This window comes from Carassius auratus, chromosome 7 (assembly GCF_003368295.1).
Source record: "Carassius auratus strain Wakin chromosome 7, ASM336829v1, whole genome shotgun sequence".
In the NCBI taxonomy this organism is placed as follows: Eukaryota; Metazoa; Chordata; class Actinopteri; order Cypriniformes; family Cyprinidae; genus Carassius; species Carassius auratus.
The window spans coordinates 14,105,080-14,128,557 of NC_039249.1; the positions used below are offsets into that span (position 1 = coordinate 14,105,080).

The window sequence follows — 23,478 nt, forward strand, 5'->3', positions numbered from 1 at the left end:
CTGTATATATAAAATTATTTAATTTACAAGTGCAATGTTTTGGTTTTTATGCAAGCTATAGTTTCTCTATAGCTTGTGCTAATGATTTATACATATTATTCTAGGTTTCTGTATACCCAGTATTTCAAAACAATTATACATGCAATGAAAACAGTACTTGGTATCAGCAGGTACCAGAAAATAAAAGTATCGGTAGCGGCCAATTCTGGAAAAAGTGGTATCGGTGCTTCCCTACTTTTTAATCAAAAACATAAAGCTGGATTAGCATAGTAAAAATCAAGTCAATGCTCTATACAATAGAGATTGAATCAAAGCAGCTTTATAGTGATAAACAGGAAAATCAATTATGCAAACTCAACTATGGCAACAATTCAGATTCTGCTGTAAAGCAGCTCTAAAAGACAACAATTTAGCTCAAGTCAGTTCAGCATTTGTTTAGTTCAGATAAACAAATTACGATCATAAATTCAATTCAGCTATAAGCAAAAATAAGGAAAATCTGTATTGATACCCAGCTCTACTGTGTAGTACTTTATGAATACTGAAATCTTACCATAGGAGTCTTGTACTTATGGATCACCACTTCTTTAGTTTCAGGAACTGCAAATCCCAGTGCAAGACACAAAATAAAAGTTCAACAGCAGTGGAATAACAAATATTCAATATTCAAGGCCAGGGGGCAGAAACGGGGAGAAAGAAAGAATGATAGAGACAGAGAGAGAGAGACAGAGAGAGAGAGACAGAGCGAGAGAGAAAGAGAGAGAGACAGAGCGAGAGAGAGACAGAGAGAGAGAGAGAGAGAGAGAGAGAGAGAGAGAAGGGGAGGCATACATATGGCCCATGACAAATGAATATTAATAATCTATATTTGACCCCTGCACATTTCAGAAAGAGCTACAGAGCACTGAATCTTGCAGCAGAAGAGCAGCACTCATAAAGATCATATGACTGAACAGGATTTATCATCAGTAGACGTTTCCCACAAGACTGAGAAACTCTTGTGCAATGAGGAACAGAATCAAGGTAGGCTCAAGGAGGAGAAAGAAAGCCAAAGGAAGAGTGGTGGGGGATAGATGGAGAAATCAGAGAGAGAGAGAGAGAGAGAGAGCAACAAAGGGAATATCATTGAATTTTAAAGTTGTAAGGAAATCCGGGGTCTGCTGGGTTTTTCCATCACTTATGGTATGACTTTTACTACAAGCATGAGTGTGTATGAACTCGAGTGTAGGAGAAGTGACATGTGACATCAAGGCAGTGCAGTGCAGATGAGCAGTCGACAGCCATTAGTGGTGAAAAAGGATGTGTGAGAGATGATGACATGAGGAGGAGAGGTTAAGAAAGAGAAGAAAGGATAAAGGTGACAGCACTTTACCTGCTGGAGAATGAAGGTTTTCATAGCAGCAAGATGAGGGGCGGATTACAAAAAGGAAGCACAAAGACACAGCACTAACCCAGTCTAGAGCCCACTCTATGACTACAGAAGAGACTTCATACACTGCACCTCCCTTCACTCTACAGATCTGCAAAAACGTCCAGTCTCTAAAATCTTTACTCGTTTTATTCATTATCTAAATCTAAAAAAGACTTCTATTTTGGAGACTGACAATTTCAGTTGAAGTATCATTAAAGCAGTATTCTTGATGAAAACCTTTGCAAAAGATGCATCAAAGGAAACAACTAGCTGATCAGTTAATTCGTCACAAAAGAACTTGAACTGTGCATTATTTCCTCAAATCTGCTGATGGTGTGAGACCTTATCCACCAGAAGAATCCTTTTCCTTTTCCTCCTTCTTTTAGCTAATAAACCGAGCATTTCTTAACCAGTTAACACTACATAAAGCTGTTAGCTTGCCAACTGAAGATGCACTGAAAACACAAAAAGGGAAAAGTTTGATTTAAATGCTTTCTATAATACAGTGTTATATGTGAATAATAAAACAATATTTTAACAGACTGTGAAATTTTCACATTATAACCAAAAAACAGATGACATTAAAACTGTCATATTTGACTAAATATAACTAAAATTTAGATCTAAAAAATCTAACCAATTGTTTCAATAGATGTTTCAAATTGTTTTTAAAAATGATCATGCAAATTAAAAGCATATTTGCAAAAAAATTGCATATTTGTTTAAAGATCACATTTTATATTTTACTATATTTCTATTACATAATTTGTGTTTTTACAGATGAATGTTAAGTGAGCATTTCTAGATGGCAAAGTACAAATAGAGGAAATGAGCATACATCCTTAAATATACAATCTCTGGTGTCAATACTCTAACATTAATAAAATATTAATAATAAATACACCACGGCCCAAGGAGAACAGGATTCTGCAGGCAGATAGGATCTGGTTCATTTTGGGGTGATACGTTTCATAATGTCATTCACAGACTGTGCATTACAAGAGCAACAGCTAAAAACAACACCCTACTGTCTTATTTATAACCTTTGTTCCTACTGTAAAGCTCATACAGACCTCCACATCTAACAGTACTGAACATGATAACTCAATCTGCTCTTCATGTGACTGGGTTACTGCTGTGTCACGTACAGGCCTAGAATCAAAATGGGGGTAATTACCAAACTCCTCCAGGACAAAGACTCCTTTCACTGTATTGCACTTTTTAATGTGACTCAGCTCTATGAAAACCTAAAAACAAACAAAAACAAACAAAAAAACAACAGGACACACTGTTACCAACTCAATCACGCACTTGTGGGAAAACAAAACAAAAAAGTATTTTCTGAAGAGATGACAATCTGGACAGTTAGTAACTGTAAACTAGGGAGAAACGAAGAAAGAACATGATAAGCAAGCTGTTGGAAAGCTATCAGAACTAAAATATGACTGCACAGAAAGAGAAGTTTCCATGTTGACAGGATTACATGGGCCATGAGCCGTGAAAGTTTCTACACCTGAGCAGCATTATGGGTCAAAAATACCCCCAGATCTATATTTCTTTTGTCGTTTTTACATTATATTTAATTAATCAACAAGTCAACACCATAGCTCTTAGGAAAGTCTATGTTTCAAAAGAAGCACTGTGTATTAACAATACTAGTCCAGAACTGCATTCATTCTGCACTACTCATGACGTGTTCTTGATTCACTTGGAGACTTGTATAACAGATGTATTTTTGAAGCACTTAAGACTAAAGAGCTAATATAAACCCTGCAGCTGTGACCATTTGCACCAAAAGTGGGAACAAACTCATGGCACTGATCCCCCTACGTGCTGAAAGGGCCCATGCAAAGATGTCCATGGAAAATTTCATCATCAGAAACGAAGACAGACACACAGACCAAAAAGAAACCAAAAACTGAGACAAAATAATACAAAAGACATCAAAAAAATCAGGCGTCTGCCAGAAAAGCTACAGTACAAGGAAAAGAAGGAAGAGGTAAATGAAAATGGTACACTAAAAAGCAAAGACTGCAGAGGTTGTGTACCTTCCGCTCCTTGCAGGGGGAGAGAGCATGGGAGAGAAACGGTTTGGATTATTATTGGACAAAAAGAGCACAGAACACTCTCTGGTGCTACGAGCCCACCCTTACAGTATTAAACTACAACCGCTGATTCCATCCAGAAGGAACAAAGTCTTTGTACATTAGCTGTTAATATCTTCCATTATGTGAGTGTTGAATCCCTGATGTGTTCCCACCCCATTACCCTCCATGCCTCCTCCACCAGCAATGAGGACCAGCTCCCTCACACAAGTCTACAGCCAAAACCATTACGACACACACAACTACACTACATAAACCATTTGTACAGTTTCAAGAGCGCTTAGCTCTTCTGCTGACATTTGACTTGTTAGCACTCTTTAAAAGCTCAAGTAATTGACTAGTGACCACAGGGAGGCATCCATGTCCTCAATATTAATTTAGTTTTTTTTTTTTTTTGTCCAGCTCATCTAGTTCCAAGCCTGTCATTCCAGCTCCTTCTTCTGCGGAACAGTTTCGGTGACCAGTTGACTTCCATTTTTTGGGACAAAAAAGCAAACATCTCTCAAAATATCTTCTTTTAAATTCCACAGAAGCAAGCGAGTCATACAGGACTGGGACGACATGAGGGTGAGTAAACGGGTGAACTATCTCTTTAAGTTCTTACGGCAGTGGAAGACTATAACCTAAGATAACCCAGGCAAAAGACCTATGTTGGAAATAAAATAAAAATAAATGACTTATTAAGGTTTGCATTGTTTCCTAATTGGTCCGGTCTTTTCCAGAGTTTCAGTGTTCCGTAACTACTGCTTTTCTCCTTGAGGGAGTTTTTTTCAAATCAAAAAGAAACCAGGATTTTGTTTTCTAGACATACATTCAGTTCGCATTAGAGTTTTATGAACAGCAGAGTAACAAGAGACAAATAACCAGGTTAAATAATCCCAGAACAGCAATATTAGCTGCAGCAGAAGGCGGACGTATGGTCTTAATCACTTAAAATAGAATATATAAAACATGTATTATTAAAAACTATTACCTGATTGTCTCCCATTAGAGCCAGTTTAAAGCATATGTTTTTATAGTTGGTTAATAAAATGTATTAGAATGAAAAAAACTCACTAAAAGTGGTTTTAAAGTGGGTTTTTAATACAAAATGTATTTTTTCAATCTCCCCAACAATGTATTTTGTACATGCTGAATATGTTTTGCACAAGGTTCTACGTCTTACCTCTGGCACACCACAACAAACCGACTTCACACCAACACTCACAAGCCGTAAGGACCAGAGCTGGGCGCCGTGACCATTAACACGTCATACTAACACACACAGCAGGTGGCATGTTCTGACATTTGACAAAGTAAATCTCTGCTTGTGATTATGCAACCCAAAAACAAACATCCAGCAAATAAAGCCAAACAACAACGGAAAAAAGACAACAGCTATTCCTCTTAAAGATTCTTCAGGAACAACACTTACAGACTTTTTCCACATCTTTATTTATTTTAGAGTCTAATATTAAAAAAACAAATGCTTCATACTTTAATACTTTAATTATTTAACCTTTTAGGGCAGTTTCTTATTACTTTGTCAGTTGTTCCAAAAAAATTCTCAAAGGAAGTCAGGCACAGATAGAAAGAAAGAGTGAGAGGATGGAGGAGAGACTTGGAGAGATGATGAGATGAATACAGATGAGAAGTGGCAGAAAAGAGAGACAGGATTGGATGGGATGAGAATGAGAGGAAGGGTGGTGTTGAATCTGGCAAGCACTTGGTCATGGTTATGATAAAGGCAACACCTCCTACCTGGCTGTGCATAAATTTGAGGTTGATGCCTTCCAGCGTGACCTGAAGGAGACCACCCTCCCCTGTCTTCATGTCCTGTACTGGAAACTCGCCTCCCAGCTCTGGACCTACACACATGAAAAAAAGCAAATCGCAATGAGAAATAAAACATTAATAAATACTTTGTTTATTCCAACAACAAGAAGCGGGATATTATATATCCAATAATACAAGGAGTAAATTGGGCCACTTTCATTGAGATGACTGCCAAAACCCATGCACTACAGTTCAACAGTTTGGGGTCAGTAAGAATTGATACTTTTTATTCAGAAAGGACACAACAAATTGTTTACAAGCAATTGTAAAGATTTCTATTTTGAACCACATCTTGAAAAATCCAAAACAAATATCTCATGGTTTCCACAAAAATATTAAGAAGCACAACTGTTTTCAGCCGTGATAATAATAATAATAATAATAAATAAATATTTCTTAAGTACCAAATCAGCATATTAGAATGATTTCTGTAGGATCATGTGAAACTGAAGGCTGGAGAAAATTCAGCTTTGTCTTCAAGGAATAAATTATAGTGCTGTCAAACAATTCCAAAATAAATCTGCATCCAAAATAATTTGTTTACATAAAATATGTATGTGTGCGGTGTATATTCATACATATAATTCATGTATTTTCAAAATATTGACATGTATTTTCATATTTATATATTTATAATCTCATATTTTGTATTATATATAAATATATTGAACATATAAACATAACATATGTTTCTTAAATATATACAGTACATGCATATGTTTGCATTTATATATACATAATACACTTACACATTATACACACATATATTATGTAAACAAAAACTTTTATTTTGGATGTGATTAATAATTTGACAGCGTTAATAAATAACATTTTAAAATGGATTCAAATAGAAAACAGTACTGTAATTTTTTGATCAAATGAACGAGCCTAAATAAATAAAAAGGTTAAAAAAAAGGTTGCACTTTATATTAAGTGCCCCTAATCCCTGTGTACTTAAATAATAATTAAATGTGTATGTAGTATGTAACCACAGTTTAAGTACACATAGTATCTACAGATCTAATATTTCTGGAGCTACACACATGTAACAATCCTCAGGATGGTTTGTGTAAGTACAAATGTGTAACAGGACATTGGTAACAACACTTTGTTTCACTTCACTAAGTACTTGTGTAGCAGGAATTATATAACTACAGTTTGTAACAACGATATGTATAAGAGTAATTGGGGCAGGTTTAGGGATATTTTAAGTGGGAGGAGTTGGATCTAGAGTTGGCGTTGATGCACCACTGTAATAACAGTGTACTCACATGGTAACTCCTCAGGAACTGTCCACTTAATATAAAGTGTAACATTCTGGACACCAACCACAATTTATATGTAAACCTAACCAATTGGTTGCTGCTGTGTAACATCAAGAGTAATTACATGATAAATCTAATGTAGAGGGTAACACTTTCTTTACCAAAAAGTGCTGTTAGTCCTGTTACAGATTTGTACTTTTATTACCAAAAAGTGTTGTTACCAATGTCCTGTAACACATTTGTATTTAAATATACCATTCAGTGGGTTGTTACAAATGCGTAGTAGAACAAACATGAGAGCTATAGATACTATGTACAAAAATATGTACCGTATTTTTCAGAATATAAGTCGCACCTGAGTGTAAGTCGCATCAGTCCAAAAATACGTCTTGACGAGGACAAAAACATATATAAGTCGCACTGGACTATAAGTCACATTTATTTAGAACCAAGAGAAAACATTACCGTCTACAGCCGCGAGAGGGCGCTCTATGCTGCTCAGTGTAGGCTACAGGAGCAATAATCAGCATAGAGCGTCCTCTCGCGGCTGTAGACGGTAATGTTTTCTCTTGGTTCATGTCAAATAAATTTTGATAAATAAGTTGCACCTGACTATAAGTCACAGGACCAGCCAAACTATGAAAAATAGTGCGACTTATAGTCCGGAAAATATGGTACTTACACTGAGGTTACACATTACTTACACATCTAGTTACTGTGTAAGTACACAGGTATTAGGGACACGATATAAAGTGGGACCAAAAAAAACATAAGACACAAAACTCTTGAATGGTTGTGTACAAAGATGCACAATGTACCTGGTTTGATGCTTTGTTGTCGTGCGGCAGCACGCTCCATGCTGTCTTTAACACAGTAGTACAGTTCCCGACACTTATCACACAAAAACACAGAAACAGAGAAAGAGAAGTACAGTAACTGATTCCAGTTTCCACTGACTATGCTGAAACAATATCAAATTTGTGAACTGAGAATGAGATATTGTCACATTTTGAAGTATGTGTTGTGTGTGCACTACAGTAGCCTTAAACTGATGTTTGTCCTACCTTCTTGGTGTAGAACTTGTTAAGCTGTGTTTCTTGACCGTTTCTCCTCCACAGACACAACACTTTGGTCTTGGGACAGTAGGTCATATTTATGAGCTTCTCATACCACCAGCGCTCATAGACTGTGCCGATGTTACTGCGCAATACGATGCAGTCGTCACACACCTATCACACACACGAGGATGAGGAAAGAAAGAGTGAATGCTGATTTACAATATGTTTTCATGCAGACTTGTTAAATAGAATAAAAGGACACACAAAACTCATACCTCCATGAAAAATATATCACCAGTTGTATCAGTCCCAGCATGCACAACGAATGTCTGCTTCTTTATGTGCCGGCTGCCACTTGGCCTGATGGGAAGCTCCCGGCCACTCTGCAACAAAACAAACGGTCAATCATTCACTCATCACCTGATCTGGCAACTGGTTTCCATCCAACAGCTGTAACTCTTCATTTAAACGGCTCTTACCAAATGTGCGAGGCGGTCCAGGACTTCATTGACCTCTTGACTGTGTGTGAGGCCAATGTGAGATTTCCCCATGAGACGCCGTACCTTCTTCCTGATGTCATTTTTATTGACCTAGACAACAGCAAGAGTTAATTTTAATGTAAGTTCATATTTTTGCAGAAGCCGTACAGTAGTACTTTTTTCCCAGTAGTCTTTAACGAACAGACATTTCTATAGAAGTTATTTGAGCCATAAATCCTTTGTAACATTATAAATGTCTTTACTGTCACTTTTGATCTAATTAATGCATTCTTGCCAAATAAAAGTACAGATTTCTTAAAAAAAGAAGAATGAATAACTGACCCCAAACTATTCCTGTATTTGAATGTAATTATTTGGTAACACTGAATGGCTGAATATATGTCACAACTGAACCGTACACTTTAAAAATCTCCATATTCACTTAAACCGATATGCGTATACCTTTATCATAAGCATGTAAGCGATCATGTTATGCAGAAGAGTGGCCAGTAGTCTGTCCTCGTCGTCCTCCAGTCTCTTGCGGTCATGCTCTGCCAGAGACAGATACCTGAGAGACCACAGCACAGTCGTATTTGTACAACATCATCCAAACAAAACAGCACAGTTTACATCTGAATCCTAGCATAACTAAATAGCTTCTAGCTTAAACCATTCCAAAATGCTGTCATTCTTCTGGAGCAGAACATGTGAAAGCATTTCAGCACGGTCGGATGGGTGTAATTTGTACAAAAGCATGTGAACAACCAATATGCATTCTGCCATCAGTAAAGTATGTAAACTGTTGAAAACAGAGGATTATGAATGAAAGAGACTCATACTGGACTAGTTATGCAGATGTTTTTCCATTTCGATTCGGTGTGAACACTAATGTAGGCACTTATATAACATACTAACCTGTCAATCATTTCTTGTGGTCCCTGATCCATCCCCATTCCTTCCCTTTCCAACATAACGGCGTCCAGGAAGGCATCCTCCCAGAACTGCATCTGATCCCACAGAGTAGAACGCTCCTTACCTAACGCATACACACACATTTTCACTCTTAACTCGAGTAAAACAGGATTTCAACATAACACGCCAGCATAAAACACTATTTATTGTAAATGTAAGATGTTCAAGATATGTATTCAAATAAAACATTAACAGAAAGAGACGTCAAGCACCCAAAGCAACTGCGCAGCATGCTGTAATAAATAGAGCTCGCCATCAAATCTCATGAAATTAATTTTAACACAGAGGTAACACACGCCTCCATACATCTGCTTTTTGTTTCAGCATTCCCATTCTCTCAGGCAGCTTTTATCACACAAACACATTTAATTACAAAATAATGTTGGCTTATCTGATCTGTCTGGCTTGGGTATTTTAATTCTCCCTTCATGCAAACATTACCATGCACACACCAATACATTCAAATATATTTCATTTCTTGGAAGAACACACACACACACACAAAAAACACCCTACATGCTCCATACAGTACTTTGTATGGATGTGAGGGAATGCATGTAGTGTCTAATACTACAACTTCACAATCCCAAAATACACACATCCCAAAGGTCAGAGTTCAGGCATACTCAGAGAAAAGGTCTCCATGGCGGCATCCTCCAGTTGGTCCCAAACTGAGCTTTTATCTCGCCCTTCGTGGCATTAAGCGGAAGAAGACAAAGAAAAAGGAGAGAGAGGGAAAAGGTGGTGGCCGCAGAGCAAAAGTCAAAGAATGTGTTAGTGTTAGAAGCAAAGCTGTGTGCTGTCAGAGATTTGCAAACCAAAAAAATCACAACACACTGGTTATAAATGAGGACAGCAAATTAACACAACACTTCTCTAATGATCAGAATATTAGCAGAGTTTACAGAACAAACTGCTGAAAACATTGTTCTGAGCCGCAGACATGTTATTACAACTTGAAAACACTGAGGTTATGGAAAACCTTTGGAAATACCTCATCATTTTAATGAACACAGACCTTAAAAAATATGCCAAAGTTGATTACTAAAGCCGTGAGAACGGACATGAAAGAAGAGAAGAAAAAAGGAAACAAAAGGCATGGAGGGAAAGGAATGTTGCATGGATTAAGGAAGCGGATCGACTCTTACCCAGCAGCCCCTCACACAGATAGATCCTCATGCTAACATCCTCGAGGGGCGGAGCTGGTGCTCCCTTATTAACACCAAGAGGCTCCTTCACTCCTGGCTTCAGCTTATGAGTCTTGCCCTATATGTGTGACATTGACAATTGTCCATATTCATTATTTTATTATCCTTCATTTGATTGGATGCAGTGAAGAGGAGGACTAAAACAAAGAGATCCTCACAAACACAGAGCTGGTCGCAGGGTTGGTCTCAATCTCGCTGTCAGACAGTGTGCCCCGGGACAGGTTGAGATGTTGAGCATGTCTTCCTGTCAGGCCGTCTCCAGCAGTGCTGCTCAGGTCACTGTCCGCACCCAGCGTCTCACCTGAGCTGTTACTCACCTACAGATCCAAGGTCAGAGGTCAGCAACAGGACGGCAAACAAGAAGAATTATGCAGCTACTTAATGGGATAATCCCTTATAAAAATGAAAAATCTAAATGTTGTTTAAAATATGCATGAACTGAGATTTTCTGCAAGACGACAATAAGCAGATTGTTTTATACCAAAGTTTGAATTGTTAAAGACATTTTTAATGATCTTGAGAAAAGACTGCTACTCAAAGCTGCAAGTATTTGATCAAAATATAATAATAACAGCTAGGGCTGGGCAAAAAAATCTATTTTTCGATTAATATCGATTCGATATTGATTCTCAAAAGCCACGAATCGATCTTTTCCGATATATGTTTCAGCAAACATTTAAAAGAAGATCTGATTAATGTGAATCTTTTCATTAGTCTTCTCCACTAGATGTTACCTTCTTATTTACCTTGCACAATGTCACAACAGAAAGCCTGTCACTCACTCATTCAGTGCTTATCATGGCAGAGATACTGCTGACAAAAACCAACAACAAAGCAATATGTGTGATTTGCAATGCTCAAGTAAAGTTCTATAGTAATACTAAAATCTGTGAAAGAATTTGATATCACGCGTAAAGGCACCATCATTTCCGTAATGAATGAATGGCGAATGGTGCAACGCACAGTTTTGTCTACACAAGCGTGGACTACGCTCAGGTGTTTTCAGCCTCTGCCGTCTCACTATGACGATATGAATACACAAGTCCCTTCATTAGCATTTTACCGTTTAACCTGACAAAACAACCATCATATCACATGCACAGCAGCTGCAAGTTCATCATTGAAACCCATCAAAATAAACGTTTGGTTTAACGTGAAGAAACTGTCAAAAATATATTACTATTTACAGTAGCAGTCTTAAGATTCAATATAACAACAAAGCTACTACTACTAATAATAATAAATATTAATAAATCTTTATTTTTAAAGGAATTACCACATTTGTGTTCGTTTTAATTTTATCAGTAAACCTCTGTTGTGCAGCACTTAACATTCTTATCAATTGTCTGGTGATCAGATGAAGGCATAAAACTATTTAATTTATCCTAATCAAACAAACAAAAAACATTAGGATAAATTAAATAGTTTTATGTCTTCATCTGATCACCAGAAAAATGTATAAGAATGTTAAGTGCTGCACAACAGAGGTTTACTGATAAAATTAAAACAAAAACAAATGTGGTAATTCCTTTAAAAATAAAGATTTGTTAATATAATAATTTATTTAAATAAAGAAAAATTAATAAGAACATTTTATAGGGCCCAATTATTGTTTAAAAAACCAACACACACACACACACACAAAGGTTTAAAATGCAGGCCTGTGGCACTTAATGTCTTTTATAAATTCACCATTTTTTATAAATGTTTACTGTTAATTTTTTGGAAATATCAATAGCATTTGCATGAAAAATATAGTCACTGAATATAATAATAAATACAAAAAAATTGAGAATCAAATTGAATCTAGAGCTTATGAATCAAAATTGAATCTAATAGAGACATTTGAATAGATGCCCAGCCCTAATAACAGCAATTAAAAAAAACAGATTTCTAATTTAATATATTTTAAAATGTAGTTTATTGCTGTGAAGGGACAACTGAATTTTCAGCATCATAACTCGAGTCTTCAGTGTTCAGAAATCATTCTAATATGCTGACTGGGAGCTTAAGAAACATTTCTTATTATTATTCTTTGATGAAAATAAAGTTCAAAAGAACAGCACATATTTGAAACTGAAACCGTAAGTAACTTATACATGTATTTACTTTAATTGTAGACTAATTAAATGCATCCTTTTTGAATAAAAGTATTAATTTCATTTACAAAAAACAAACAAATCCAGAGTTATTGAATGGTATTGAACACCCCAAAACCTTTGAACGGTAGCGTATAAATCGAAAGTGACTCAAATGAATAAAAGCTTCAAGCTTGGGCTGTCTTTTGTGGACAGACTGGATCCTAAATTCCTAAATCATTCATTCACAGGATATTAGATATAAGATTCAGAACTCTTGTAATATTGCATATGAGTCGTATGGACTACTGTTATGGTCAGTGAGACCATTCTCCCTAAAATCTAATTTTGTGGTCTATAGAAGAGAGAAAATTATGAAAGTTTGAAAGGAAAAGGGGGTAAAGTAAATCATGAAATAATTTGAGTGAACTATCCATAAATATAAACAGAAAGTAACAAACTTGTCTATGATACAAGATAGTAATAAATAAAGGCTGTAAAAACTGTGAAACAAGACTGTGTGTGGGAACTACATATGATCTGGATGGTATTTTAGGGAAAGGATGGCAGTGTCTCTGTAATGGCCGTGTCCTACCACTGTGCTGGCCTCAGAGTCCTGGCTGGTGCTTCTCGTCAGAGCAGGAGGCTCGGAGCTTGCCACGGACTCTGTATCACTCTTCTGCAGAAGGGACAAGCAAGAAGAACAATATGGACAACAATACGTACAGGTATTTTTACATGCATTCATCCATTTTTAAATAAAATAGTCAAAGTTTTAAGATTTATATCATGGTATTAGGTTAAAACCCGCCTGTGAGCCAGACGTTACACTGAGGCCACTGTCAGCACTGATCTGTGATTTCTTTTCCTCAGTGTCTCCACCTTCCAGACGCTGTTTTGCTCCATCAGCCCCTGTAGAAAACACATGATCAGCTCTTCCATCCATTAATACTCTGCACAGCATTCTGGGACATCACATGACTAACAGCGAGCTGAAGCCATCTCTGTTCTGGAGAGGGACAGTTATCGATTTCACCGAGGAGAATAATGCCATTCAGCCGGCTGCCACTCATTAGACTACAAGGGTCAGGCAGAGAGTAACAAATAATGCTTGCGGTCATATTGGGGAAACTCACAGAAGCAGATCAGAAGAAAGTAGCGCAAGATATCCCAGACACACAGACAGAAGCAGTCACACATGCAGGCAAACACAGACAATCAATCAGACAGGAGGAAGCTTCAGCTACAACTAGCGCACTCACTGCTTCTTAAATGAAGAACCTGATATTGCAATGGCAAACCCCAGCTTGGTTAAAATTGATTATGCTGTACTGTATGATGCATCATGAACAAATACAATAAATAATAATAAAACAAAACAAAAAATTCCAAAGCTGCATTCCAAATCTTCTGTAAAAACATTTTCTTTCAATACTCAACTGAAACAGGTTACTGAAATGTGAGATAATGTAGTTTATCTCATATTTCATACTTGCATAAAAAGTAAGATCATTAATTAAAAGGAGGTGGAAAACCAAATACAACACATGCCTGTGTTCAGTCCTTGAGACTTAACTGTAAAGAGAACTGTGCTTCAAATGTACATTTATTTACATGACCTGACAGCAAAGAAAAATTTTATAAATGTAGAAAGTCGTAGATAGAAATGTAGATAAATCTATTTCATCGTGGTGAATGCTTATAAGAAAAGTTGCCAAGTTAAAAACAGAGCAAACCAGTCTAGAGCAGGGATGGGCATTAGTACCAGAGTACTACAAAGAGACAGCATTGGTTAATAATGAACAATTTTGTGATTGGTTATACAGTACAATCCCTTGTTGTCTGATTGCCATGATTGGATGCCACCTACGCATGGAGGCTGACTTTCAGTCCACATGTAGTGTGTATACACTGAAACACGTGTTTTTAAAAAAAAGAGCTAAACTAGACAAAAACAATATTACTATGACAAATCATAAAAAACACTGTGCTCATGGTGTGAGACGCTTAAAAAACAATGATGTGATACAATGGCAATAGAAGGCCTTCTGACATTCTGCTCATTGCCCACCCAGAGTTCTCAAGTAGCCCAAGCTAATATGTGTCAAGTACTCAAGCTGTCAAAATTACCAAAATGCACATCCCTAGTCAAGAGTCAGATTTGCACACTTAGAAATATACTGGCCCAAATACTGATTTCATTTCAATGTGATTTAAATGGATTGGATTGCATTTTTTTTTTAGTTTGAATCTATATACCTTGCTCTTTATAAATAAATGCAAATTAATCATTGGAATAATGTTTGGCCCACATGTCTAAATGGGCTTTCTGAAACGTAGTTGAATATTTGGGGGCCAAATCTGCTTCTCCTCACATTAGAAAGTGGGGTAACACTTTCTATGAAGCCTGTATTTATAATACATTATAAGGGTATCCTTAAGGCATTATAATAAATGCATAATACATTATAAAACATTATAATATGTTATATCAACTCATGAATAATCATAACAACAATAATAATACATAACATTTATTTCCGGTTATAAGTTTAAGTATGATTATTTATAACACAATAAACAACATATTATATCTACTTCATTTACACTATAATGGACTGTATTATATCTTGACAATGTTTAAGATCTGCACAGTATCTTACTACAGCTTGTGAGTGATTAGATGTTGAGTGTTATTTGAGTCTTTCCTGTGGAGCTAATGTTAATTAATTGCTGTGAGCTTAATACTCCAACTGAAAAAAACAAAATGTTTTATATGGTTACATTTTATTTTGATTGTCCCCTTAATCAATCGACTATAAGTGACTTTGCAACTACATACCAACTACCTCTCATTAGAGTATTAGTATTCTCAAGAATGGTAGAATCTAGTATGCTAGAATAAGTTGACATACTTGCAAAGACACTTATATTCAGTTTATCTGTTGGTTGACCATCACAATAAAGTGTTAGCATATATTTACAGCAGCAGAAATACTAATACTCCAATGACTGCTAGTTGACATGTGGTTGCAGAGTTACTCATCAACAGCTGTCTAAAGGGTACTATCAAAATAATACAAATAATAAACTGATATTACAATAAAAATAGTTCAAAGCAAATGTGTCATATTACACATTCATCTGATTTGATATTTGATCTTATGGCTGTTTGAGATAATTTTTTATTATTATTAATATTATTACTATTTATAAGTGGACTTTGACTGCTTTAAGTAAAGTAGCATCGGAAAAATGGTAAGATATGAGACTTATAATACTTTATAACTATGAGAAATATAATACATTGTAAAAGTTGATGCAACATGTTTATTGTGTTATAAATCATCATACTCTTAAAAGCTATAACCACAAATAAGTAAATATTATAATATATTAAAACTGTTCTTATGAATATTCACTAGATGATACAAAATATTATAAGTTTTTTTATAATGCATTCATTATAATGCCTTAAGAATACCCTTATAATGTATTATAAATACGGGCTTCATAGAAAGTGTTACCGAAAGGGTTTAAGGGAAGAGGACTGGTGCAGATAGAAAGTCTCTGTTTGCAAAGTAAAGTCTAATTGGGTGCTTAGGGAAGTGATCTTACTCTGTTCTTTTTCCAAAGCTTTTTGCTTTCTGTTATCCTGGTGCTTGCTCCACAATTCTACCCAAGATGCAATGCAAGCAAGGAGAGAAAGACAGAGAGAGAATCAGAGAGCTGGTTGAATTGTCAGATATGGAGGATGAGCTTTTTTCTTTTTTTTTTTTTTTTAAGAGAGAGAGAAAAATAATAATAAAAAAAATCAATAAATAAAACTGAACAGGTGCAAATTGTAATTTTCCAAAACAAGGATGTTTTGCAATGATCACACAACCATATGCAAGCTAAATGATAGATCTGACACGTCATGTAAAACCATCCAATCATTTATAGCTAATGAGGTCCCATTACAAAACATCCTAAGCTCTGCGACCCTGTTCCTGAAGAGCCAAAATGATAGATTTCACAAAATCAGCCTCATGCCTTGGTTTTCTTTCCCCATTCTTGTCATCCATAATGGGCAATGGCTCTCCAAGGCGAGGGTGGAGATGTACAAGGCGTGAAATGAGGACGACAAATCAGCCTCACAGCTGTTGGATGAAATGAGGTGTTGCAAAAGCAGGGGTACATTCCGTAGAATTGCAGGTGCATTATTACCAATGACAGACAAGGCAAAGTTATGAGGGTTGGGCTTTGGAGAGGTTGAACGGTCCCCTGTACACAGACCCAGATATGACCACCAATCAGAGGCCTGGGCCTAAAAATCCACAAGCCAGACATCAGTGGTTAGCTTTAGGGCTCATCATAGGACTGTTAACAGGGGAGGCAACAGCTCAGGACCCTTTTAAAGAGAGTAGTGGTACAGTCCAAGACCTTCACCGTCCCACTTTTTCACTCTTAGCAGCTCTTTCACTAACATGCATCCAATGGATTTAAGGGGAGTTGGGACTGGCATACAGGATTTGAAAAAACACGCTGAACATTCCAGAAGTCTACATAAATTGGGTTCATATCCATCACAATATTCCACTAATATGTCTACACAAACCAATGCCACCTTAAAATTTAGCTGGCTCCAAAAGTTACTGAACTGGAGAATTTGACAACTGTTTTTGGAAGGAAAACTACAACGTTTAAACTAACAGTTCACCCAAAAAAAGTAATTTCTGTCATTTTCTCAGCCTCATGCCGCTCCAAACCTGTATGACTTTACTTATTGTCTGGAACACAAAAGTTTTTTCTGTCCATGAATGAAGGGTCTCGTGATGTTTTAGACCCCAATGACCTTCAAAACAACTTTTTTTGTTTGTTTTCCACAGAGGAAAGAAAGTCATACAGGTTTGAAACAACATGAGGGTGAGAAAATGATGGTAGAATTTTCAATTTTGGGTATAGGAACTCTTCAGCCAACTTAGTTCTTAACTTCAGGCAGAAAGTTTGTGTAGACAGTTAATGAAATAAAGGATGCAGCCCGAAGGGACACGTTGCCCCTAGGGAGTTCAAGGAACGTAACAAGCAGTTTGAAGGGGGGCATGCAATGGGGTCTACGGTTTACACACCAATGGAAGCAATAAAATTCTCCTCGTTCAGACTCCGGGTATCAAAATGCTGTGAAGATTTTCCAGAGGAGGGTGGTGGCAATTGGATACGGGGTACCAGGAGCACACCAGCTGCCCTGGCGTTCTCCATTCGACCCGATGGGCTCTCCTTACTGCCCGGGCTGCTAACCCCCTCCGTGGGGCTCCGTTTCCGCTTCTCTGGGTCTGTGAGCCGCAAGTGGGCACCAAGGAAACAGAGCACAGGAAAAAGGAAGAAGAGGAAATAGCAAAGACACATGGAGAAACAAAGGGTAGAAGTTAAATCTGAAGACATGCTACAGGTGATTCTTTTCTAAAAAGGTACGAAAAGGAAGGCTGAAACCCAAGGATTTGTAAAAGTTACTGACACCAACATGGACACGGCTGTGAAGAGGAACAAGACTCTCGAAAGCAAAAACTATTTGTGTTGGTACATGTCTATTGCTCTGAATGCATGCAGAAACCACGTTTGTTGCTAAATATTCACCTAAACATTTAATTGGGACATTTGAATGAGAATTACCTTTGGTTTGGTAGTGGGTGCGTGCTATCTCTAGCAGACTGAAGACACTGGCCATGCCTCCCAGGCCAGCATTAGTGTATGAGTGCTCCAAACTGGACACTGTGCACTTCAATAGGTCCAACATGCCTTTGTACACCTTCCTGTTTATCTCCTTTATATACAGGCACACAAACCACATAATCAATAAAACAGAAGTCAAATATTGGAGCCTTGCTTCGGTTCAGCACGTCACTTCTAACTCACCACATCTCTTATGACTTCCTGCTGAGCATCCTCTTCTGATTGGACCGACCGGTTGAGTTTGCTGAGCACAAAGACTCTGAGCTGTTCGTTCTCCAGCAGGCGCCGTACTTTCTTCATGTTGAGCCAGCCCACCCCCTGCCCATCGTGCACGCTCTGGACCACCTCCTTGAGAAACTGCTGGTTCTCACTGCACAGAAAAAAAGACCAGGTTTAACCGAGGAAGAGCTACATATTCACTTCATAGGCCCTCAACAGAGCACAACAGAAGTACAGAAGACGGTTAGAAAATAAAATAACATTTTAAATCCCAACTATTTTGTTGTTCTGAGGTTATTAATTAATGGTATATTTTTAACTATAGGTTTTTATTTTTAACACTATCAGTCAGGACAGTCAGTAAGCTTTCTTTTATTTGCATTATATTAATAAATATAAAAAATTCTGTTCTTTTGAACTTTCTATTAATCAAAAAATCCTCTGGACATTAAACATTAATAATGAGAAATGCTTCTTGAGCATAAAATCAGCATACATACAGGATTTCTGAAGGATCATTCTAACGTCATCACAAGAATAAAATACATTTTAAAATAAAATTTACATAGGACCATGTATATACAATGATTATAGATGAACAGTGTATTTCTAAATATTGTTATATATCAGTGATGCGCGGGTCAATGTATAAACAACCCGCACCCGACCGACGTTTTCAACTAACCCACCCGCAACTCGGACCGCAAAAAAGGAAAAAGAAAATATTGTACCCGACCCGCTTCTTGACCCGCATTTTTTACAAGTAGTAAATGCTCATCGTAGCGTCCTTGGGCCATAGACGTAGGAACTAGGCAAAAAAAAAAAATAATAATATGAAATACCTTAATATATTCTAATTTTGTCAAGAATGATAAAAAATCGTCAGTAAGCTCATAATCTGTACTAAAATAGTCTAGTCTGGCTATGTCTATTTTGATGTTTCTGCCAGTTCAGCAGACAGTGAGGTTCGGGTTTGTTCTGATCAGAGCTCGTGAGAGCAATGCAACTGCAATTGCACATGCAATGCAAGTGATCGTGCCGTTGCTCCCCAGTCTTCACCTTTTCTCTTGCTTCCTCCATCTCTACATGCAGACTGAGCTCATGCGTCATCTTCGCGCCAGTTATTCAGCCAATAAAGTGAAGGCCTATGTATTTCAAAATTGTGTCTAGTACTATATAAATTACAAAGGTTTAATTGGCATTTTTATTTCAAACGACCCGACCGACCGTGACCCGAATATCATTAAAAATATTTTTTGATGACTAGTGACTGCGGGTGACCGCGCATCACTGACACACATATACAATGCTGTAAAAAATGTTTCTACCCCCTTCATTTGTTTTTTCTTTTTTTGCAGGTTTGTCACTCTTAAATGATTCAGATCATCAAACTAATTTTTATATTACACAAAGATAACCCAAATAAATAATGATTTTATTTATTAAGGGAAAAAAGCTGTCCAAACCTGCCTGGTCCTATGTGAAAATGTAATTGCAAAAAATATGCAAATATGGAAGAAAAAAAACGGAAGGGGGCATATACGTATATATTCTATTATTTTAAAAGCACAAGGGGGTGGAAACTATTTTACTCTTTTGATATATGCAAGATAGTGTTTTCTTGCTTGGAGTAATCACATCTACTTGTATTTTTCTAATTTGTAAGATCCTTCCTTCAGATAAAGACACATAAATGAATAAATATGAGGGTCATTGCAGTACCTGGTGTTGTTGGATCTGCCCTGAGGAGATGGAGACTCTCTTTTGACGGTGGGACTGTGCTTAATGACAGAGGGTTTCTGATCTACCAGAGCTCTGGGGGCTCGAGAACCTACAACAGACCATACACTTCGTCAGACTGGATATAGAACTTATATGTACGAATGTGTGTCACATGAAACCTGCTTCCATGTGTTAACACCAACCTATCCACCTCCACACAACCCCTGCATAAACACTCACAAATAAAGCATGAATTTCTTTTAAATTCGTTAGTAAACAATCCACTTGAAAACACACATCAAATAAACACCACAGCAGAAACACAAAGACGACAGCATTAAAACACAGTGCAGTCTTAGACCTCTACACAGATGTTTTAACCCCGTGTCTGGTAATGGGACAGATTTAATAGAAGTAAAGGGCAACACACATACAGCTTTTAATAGACTTAAATACACACTAAAGCAACTTGCTAATATTCCTTTGCACCTCAGTTTTTTGGACACTGCAGTTAGGGAGTTTTACATGACTAATGATGCTAACGCTGACAGTTAGAGGTGCGACTGAAGGACTGGAGCGGTAAGGACAGCTACGGGAGCAATGATGCTGGTTGGAGCGCACACACACACACACACACACACACACACACACACACAGGCAGAGAACAGAGTGAGAAAGATCAGTGGAAGATTGGACGAGTGAGAAACAGACTTGATGGCAACAAGAAACACAAAAAAAGAATGAAAAATGCCCTATCGGTTCAGATGATCATACTCCACACACTTAGCTGTGAGTGTAAGGCAACAGCACACTAACACACAGTGTGTGTCTATACAGCCTCTGTGCATTCATCTGAACATTTACTTGTGCATGGATGGTTTGTGCTGCATACAAGGTCATTAACAGATGGACATCTTCACACATATTTCACACTGTGTGCTTAGATTGCACGTAAGATTTGGCCAGGGAATATTTTCAGACAAGACTTACACGCCTTATGATGAAAATATAAAAAAATCATATATATAATATATAAATATTTACCAGTGCAACAGATTTCAACAGTGATAATAATAAGTAATGTATCTTGAGCACCAAGTCAGCATATTAGGATAATTTCTGAAGACTCAGGGCCTGAAAACTGGAACAACGACAGCTGAGAATTGATAATAAACTACATTTTAAAATATATTAAAATAGAAAACAGTTCATTTAAATTTGAACATTACTGTATTTACTATATTTAATTTTATCAAATAAATGCAGCCTTTGTTACCAATACAACAAATCTTACTATCCTCAAACTATAATGTATAGTCAGAAGGTCAATATGGGAACAAAAAGACGGGATGATCAGGACACAATTGTTGTTCAGAACAATCTTCAATAACCCTGAGTCTGTTTATTTTGTGATAATTACTGAGTAATTGCCCCTTTTTTCCCCGCAAAATCAACACATTTATTTTCAAAGCCACTTTCTGCATAGATCTGCACATTCTGGACATTCTCTCACCCAACTTCATCTAATTTTTAGGATAATCCATAATCCAAACCCAGACTTTCTATATAACACAGCACAAGTTCTTTTTCTTTTTAGATTACAGGTCTAGTCCATCAACAGAACAGATGCCATGTGAAACAAAAGAGTCAAACACACACTTGACAGTGACTGACATCTGACATTAGGAATGAGGAAGCAATGGTGGAACAGGATGCTGGGAGATGTAGCTGACTGGCTTTGGAGAAGCATGCAGCTCACGCAGCAAAGGGCAGAACCCACCTTCTCCACTCCCCGGGCCGATCTCTGTTACAATCTCCATTAGAGAATTTAGCCCAAATACTGGACACAGAAGCCAGAATTAGTGCAGGGGTCAAAGAGGGGACAGAGAACAACACCGGCCCAGACAGAACCAGTCCAAACATCAACCCACAACCACAAGCACCGGACACATGTACATATACAACAGAGAAAACCAGCAGAGAGCATGGAATATGAAAAAGAGAGAGAAAGACTGAAATCAGAAAAATATAAGCATTTCACACTCCATTCCAACTCCATTCATAAAGAGAGAAGAAAAAAAAAAACACCATGGCATATAATGAGCAGAAATATTATTTAAACAATGTGTCAGTTCTAAATAAGTAAATTGTGCTTTTCAAAATAATTTATAAATGAACTTAAATATTTTTATTTTTAAAGTTGCCATGAAATAAAAAATGTCACTATTTGGTAAATGCATGTTATACATTATAATGTAAACAATTAATCTGTGCATGTTTAATTTTTCAATTATTTTATTTTTTTAATCAAATGTCATAACTCATAAATCATGTTTTTTTAGGTGGCCAAGCAATACTTCTCTAATCATTTAGTCCAATTAAACATAACAAAATCAATTGCAAGTTGCATTATTAAAATCCAACTAACAATCAATGAACAGAACAAAGTCCCCATTTTATTTGTATTTTTTTCCCCAATAATCCATTATATTGGGATGTACAGTCCAGATGCTGTTCCTTCCGTTTCAACTTTAAAGGAATGATCACATTCAACATGACATAAAAACCAGATTCATTCTGCTCAGTGTGAGTTTTTAAAATAAGGATAGGCATAATTATTTGCTTTATATTGTTAATCATATTTGTATTTCCTGTGAGTTTTGATACTGTTTGAAAAATATGTGCAAAAATTTACTTTTAGGATATAGCAAAGGGGGCAAACTGACAGAGTAAAACTACTGGAAGGACTGTCTGGTCGATAAAGACAACACAAGGGTGTTTGTGTGTGTGTGTTTACTGATCATTAAAAGAAAAAAATTAATCATGGAATGCTGAAATGCAGTGTGCTTTCGTGTCCTGGAGTGCTCTATTGCTTTTCTCCTGTACCCAGCTTTAAAAGCAGCAATACTACTGCTCTGCTTAAAGCGCCACACTATCTGTTCATGTAAGCTACAATCCTTGACATATCATTGATTTATTTTAAAACACCTACACAACCACCAGACTTCAAAGTCTCCTTCATCGAGACTTTGGTGGAAACCCATCGACCAAGTGTAGCAGAAACCACATTTCAGTTCTGAAGCTGATCAGAGCTTGAAATGAACCGAGAGGCTGCACTTCTCCCAGCGTGGTTTTGTTATCTTTCAGGTGGAATTGAATTGGAACAGACCTCAAATCTGTCTCCAACTGAGATGACACACAAATAAAGGAAAAACACACCGCACACAACACAAAGGGCAGTCAAAAATCATCTCATTCCATTCCTATGGAAACATCCTTTCAGTATAGAAAGAAAAAGGTTTTGAAATGCAACCACAAACTGGCTGTCGTCTATTAAGGTGCCACCATTATTATGTTCATTACTAACAATCACAGAATAGGAGGAGGAAAGGCATAGTGGATATATGTGAGCACAGATATATCCTCTTCCAAAC

At 36.9% G+C, this 23,478-nt stretch overlaps 1 protein-coding gene across 28 annotated transcripts in view; it reads right to left on the reverse strand.

The window, feature by feature from the left end:
* madd (MAP-kinase activating death domain) overlaps nucleotides 1-23,478 on the reverse strand; it is a 63,111-nt gene that overhangs the window by 2,309 nt on the left and 37,324 nt on the right. For 5 of the 28 annotated variants that reach the window (XR_003292427.1, XR_003292430.1, XR_003292432.1 and 2 more), the window contains 19 exons: nucleotides 20,045-20,153; nucleotides 18,287-18,473; nucleotides 18,044-18,194; nucleotides 17,503-17,706; nucleotides 16,010-16,066; nucleotides 13,203-13,303; nucleotides 12,987-13,070; nucleotides 10,472-10,630; nucleotides 10,254-10,371; nucleotides 9,732-9,794; nucleotides 9,049-9,169; nucleotides 8,596-8,701; nucleotides 8,134-8,244; nucleotides 7,930-8,037; nucleotides 7,661-7,825; nucleotides 7,415-7,487; nucleotides 5,257-5,363; nucleotides 3,460-3,468; nucleotides 554-2,658 (listed from right to left, as the gene is read on the reverse strand). Coding sequence is in view for 14 of the 28 variants with exons in the window: in XM_026267514.1 (XP_026123299.1) it covers nucleotides 554-600; nucleotides 2,589-2,658; nucleotides 3,460-3,468; nucleotides 5,257-5,363; nucleotides 7,415-7,487; nucleotides 7,661-7,825; nucleotides 7,930-8,037; nucleotides 8,134-8,244; nucleotides 8,596-8,701; nucleotides 9,049-9,169; nucleotides 9,732-9,794; nucleotides 10,254-10,371; nucleotides 10,472-10,630; nucleotides 12,987-13,070; nucleotides 13,203-13,303; nucleotides 16,010-16,066; nucleotides 17,503-17,706; nucleotides 18,044-18,194; nucleotides 18,287-18,473; nucleotides 20,045-20,153 (2,150 nt within the window). In the remaining 14 variants the exon portion in view is untranslated. The remainder of the gene's footprint in view (nucleotides 1-553; nucleotides 2,659-3,459; nucleotides 3,469-5,256; nucleotides 5,364-7,414; nucleotides 7,488-7,660; nucleotides 7,826-7,929; nucleotides 8,038-8,133; nucleotides 8,245-8,595; nucleotides 8,702-9,048; nucleotides 9,170-9,731; nucleotides 9,795-10,253; nucleotides 10,372-10,471; nucleotides 10,631-12,986; nucleotides 13,071-13,202; nucleotides 13,304-16,009; nucleotides 16,067-17,502; nucleotides 17,707-18,043; nucleotides 18,195-18,286; nucleotides 18,474-20,044; nucleotides 20,154-23,478) is intronic. The other 23 variants (XM_026267514.1, XM_026267516.1, XM_026267519.1 and 20 more) reach the window with 14 other exon arrangements.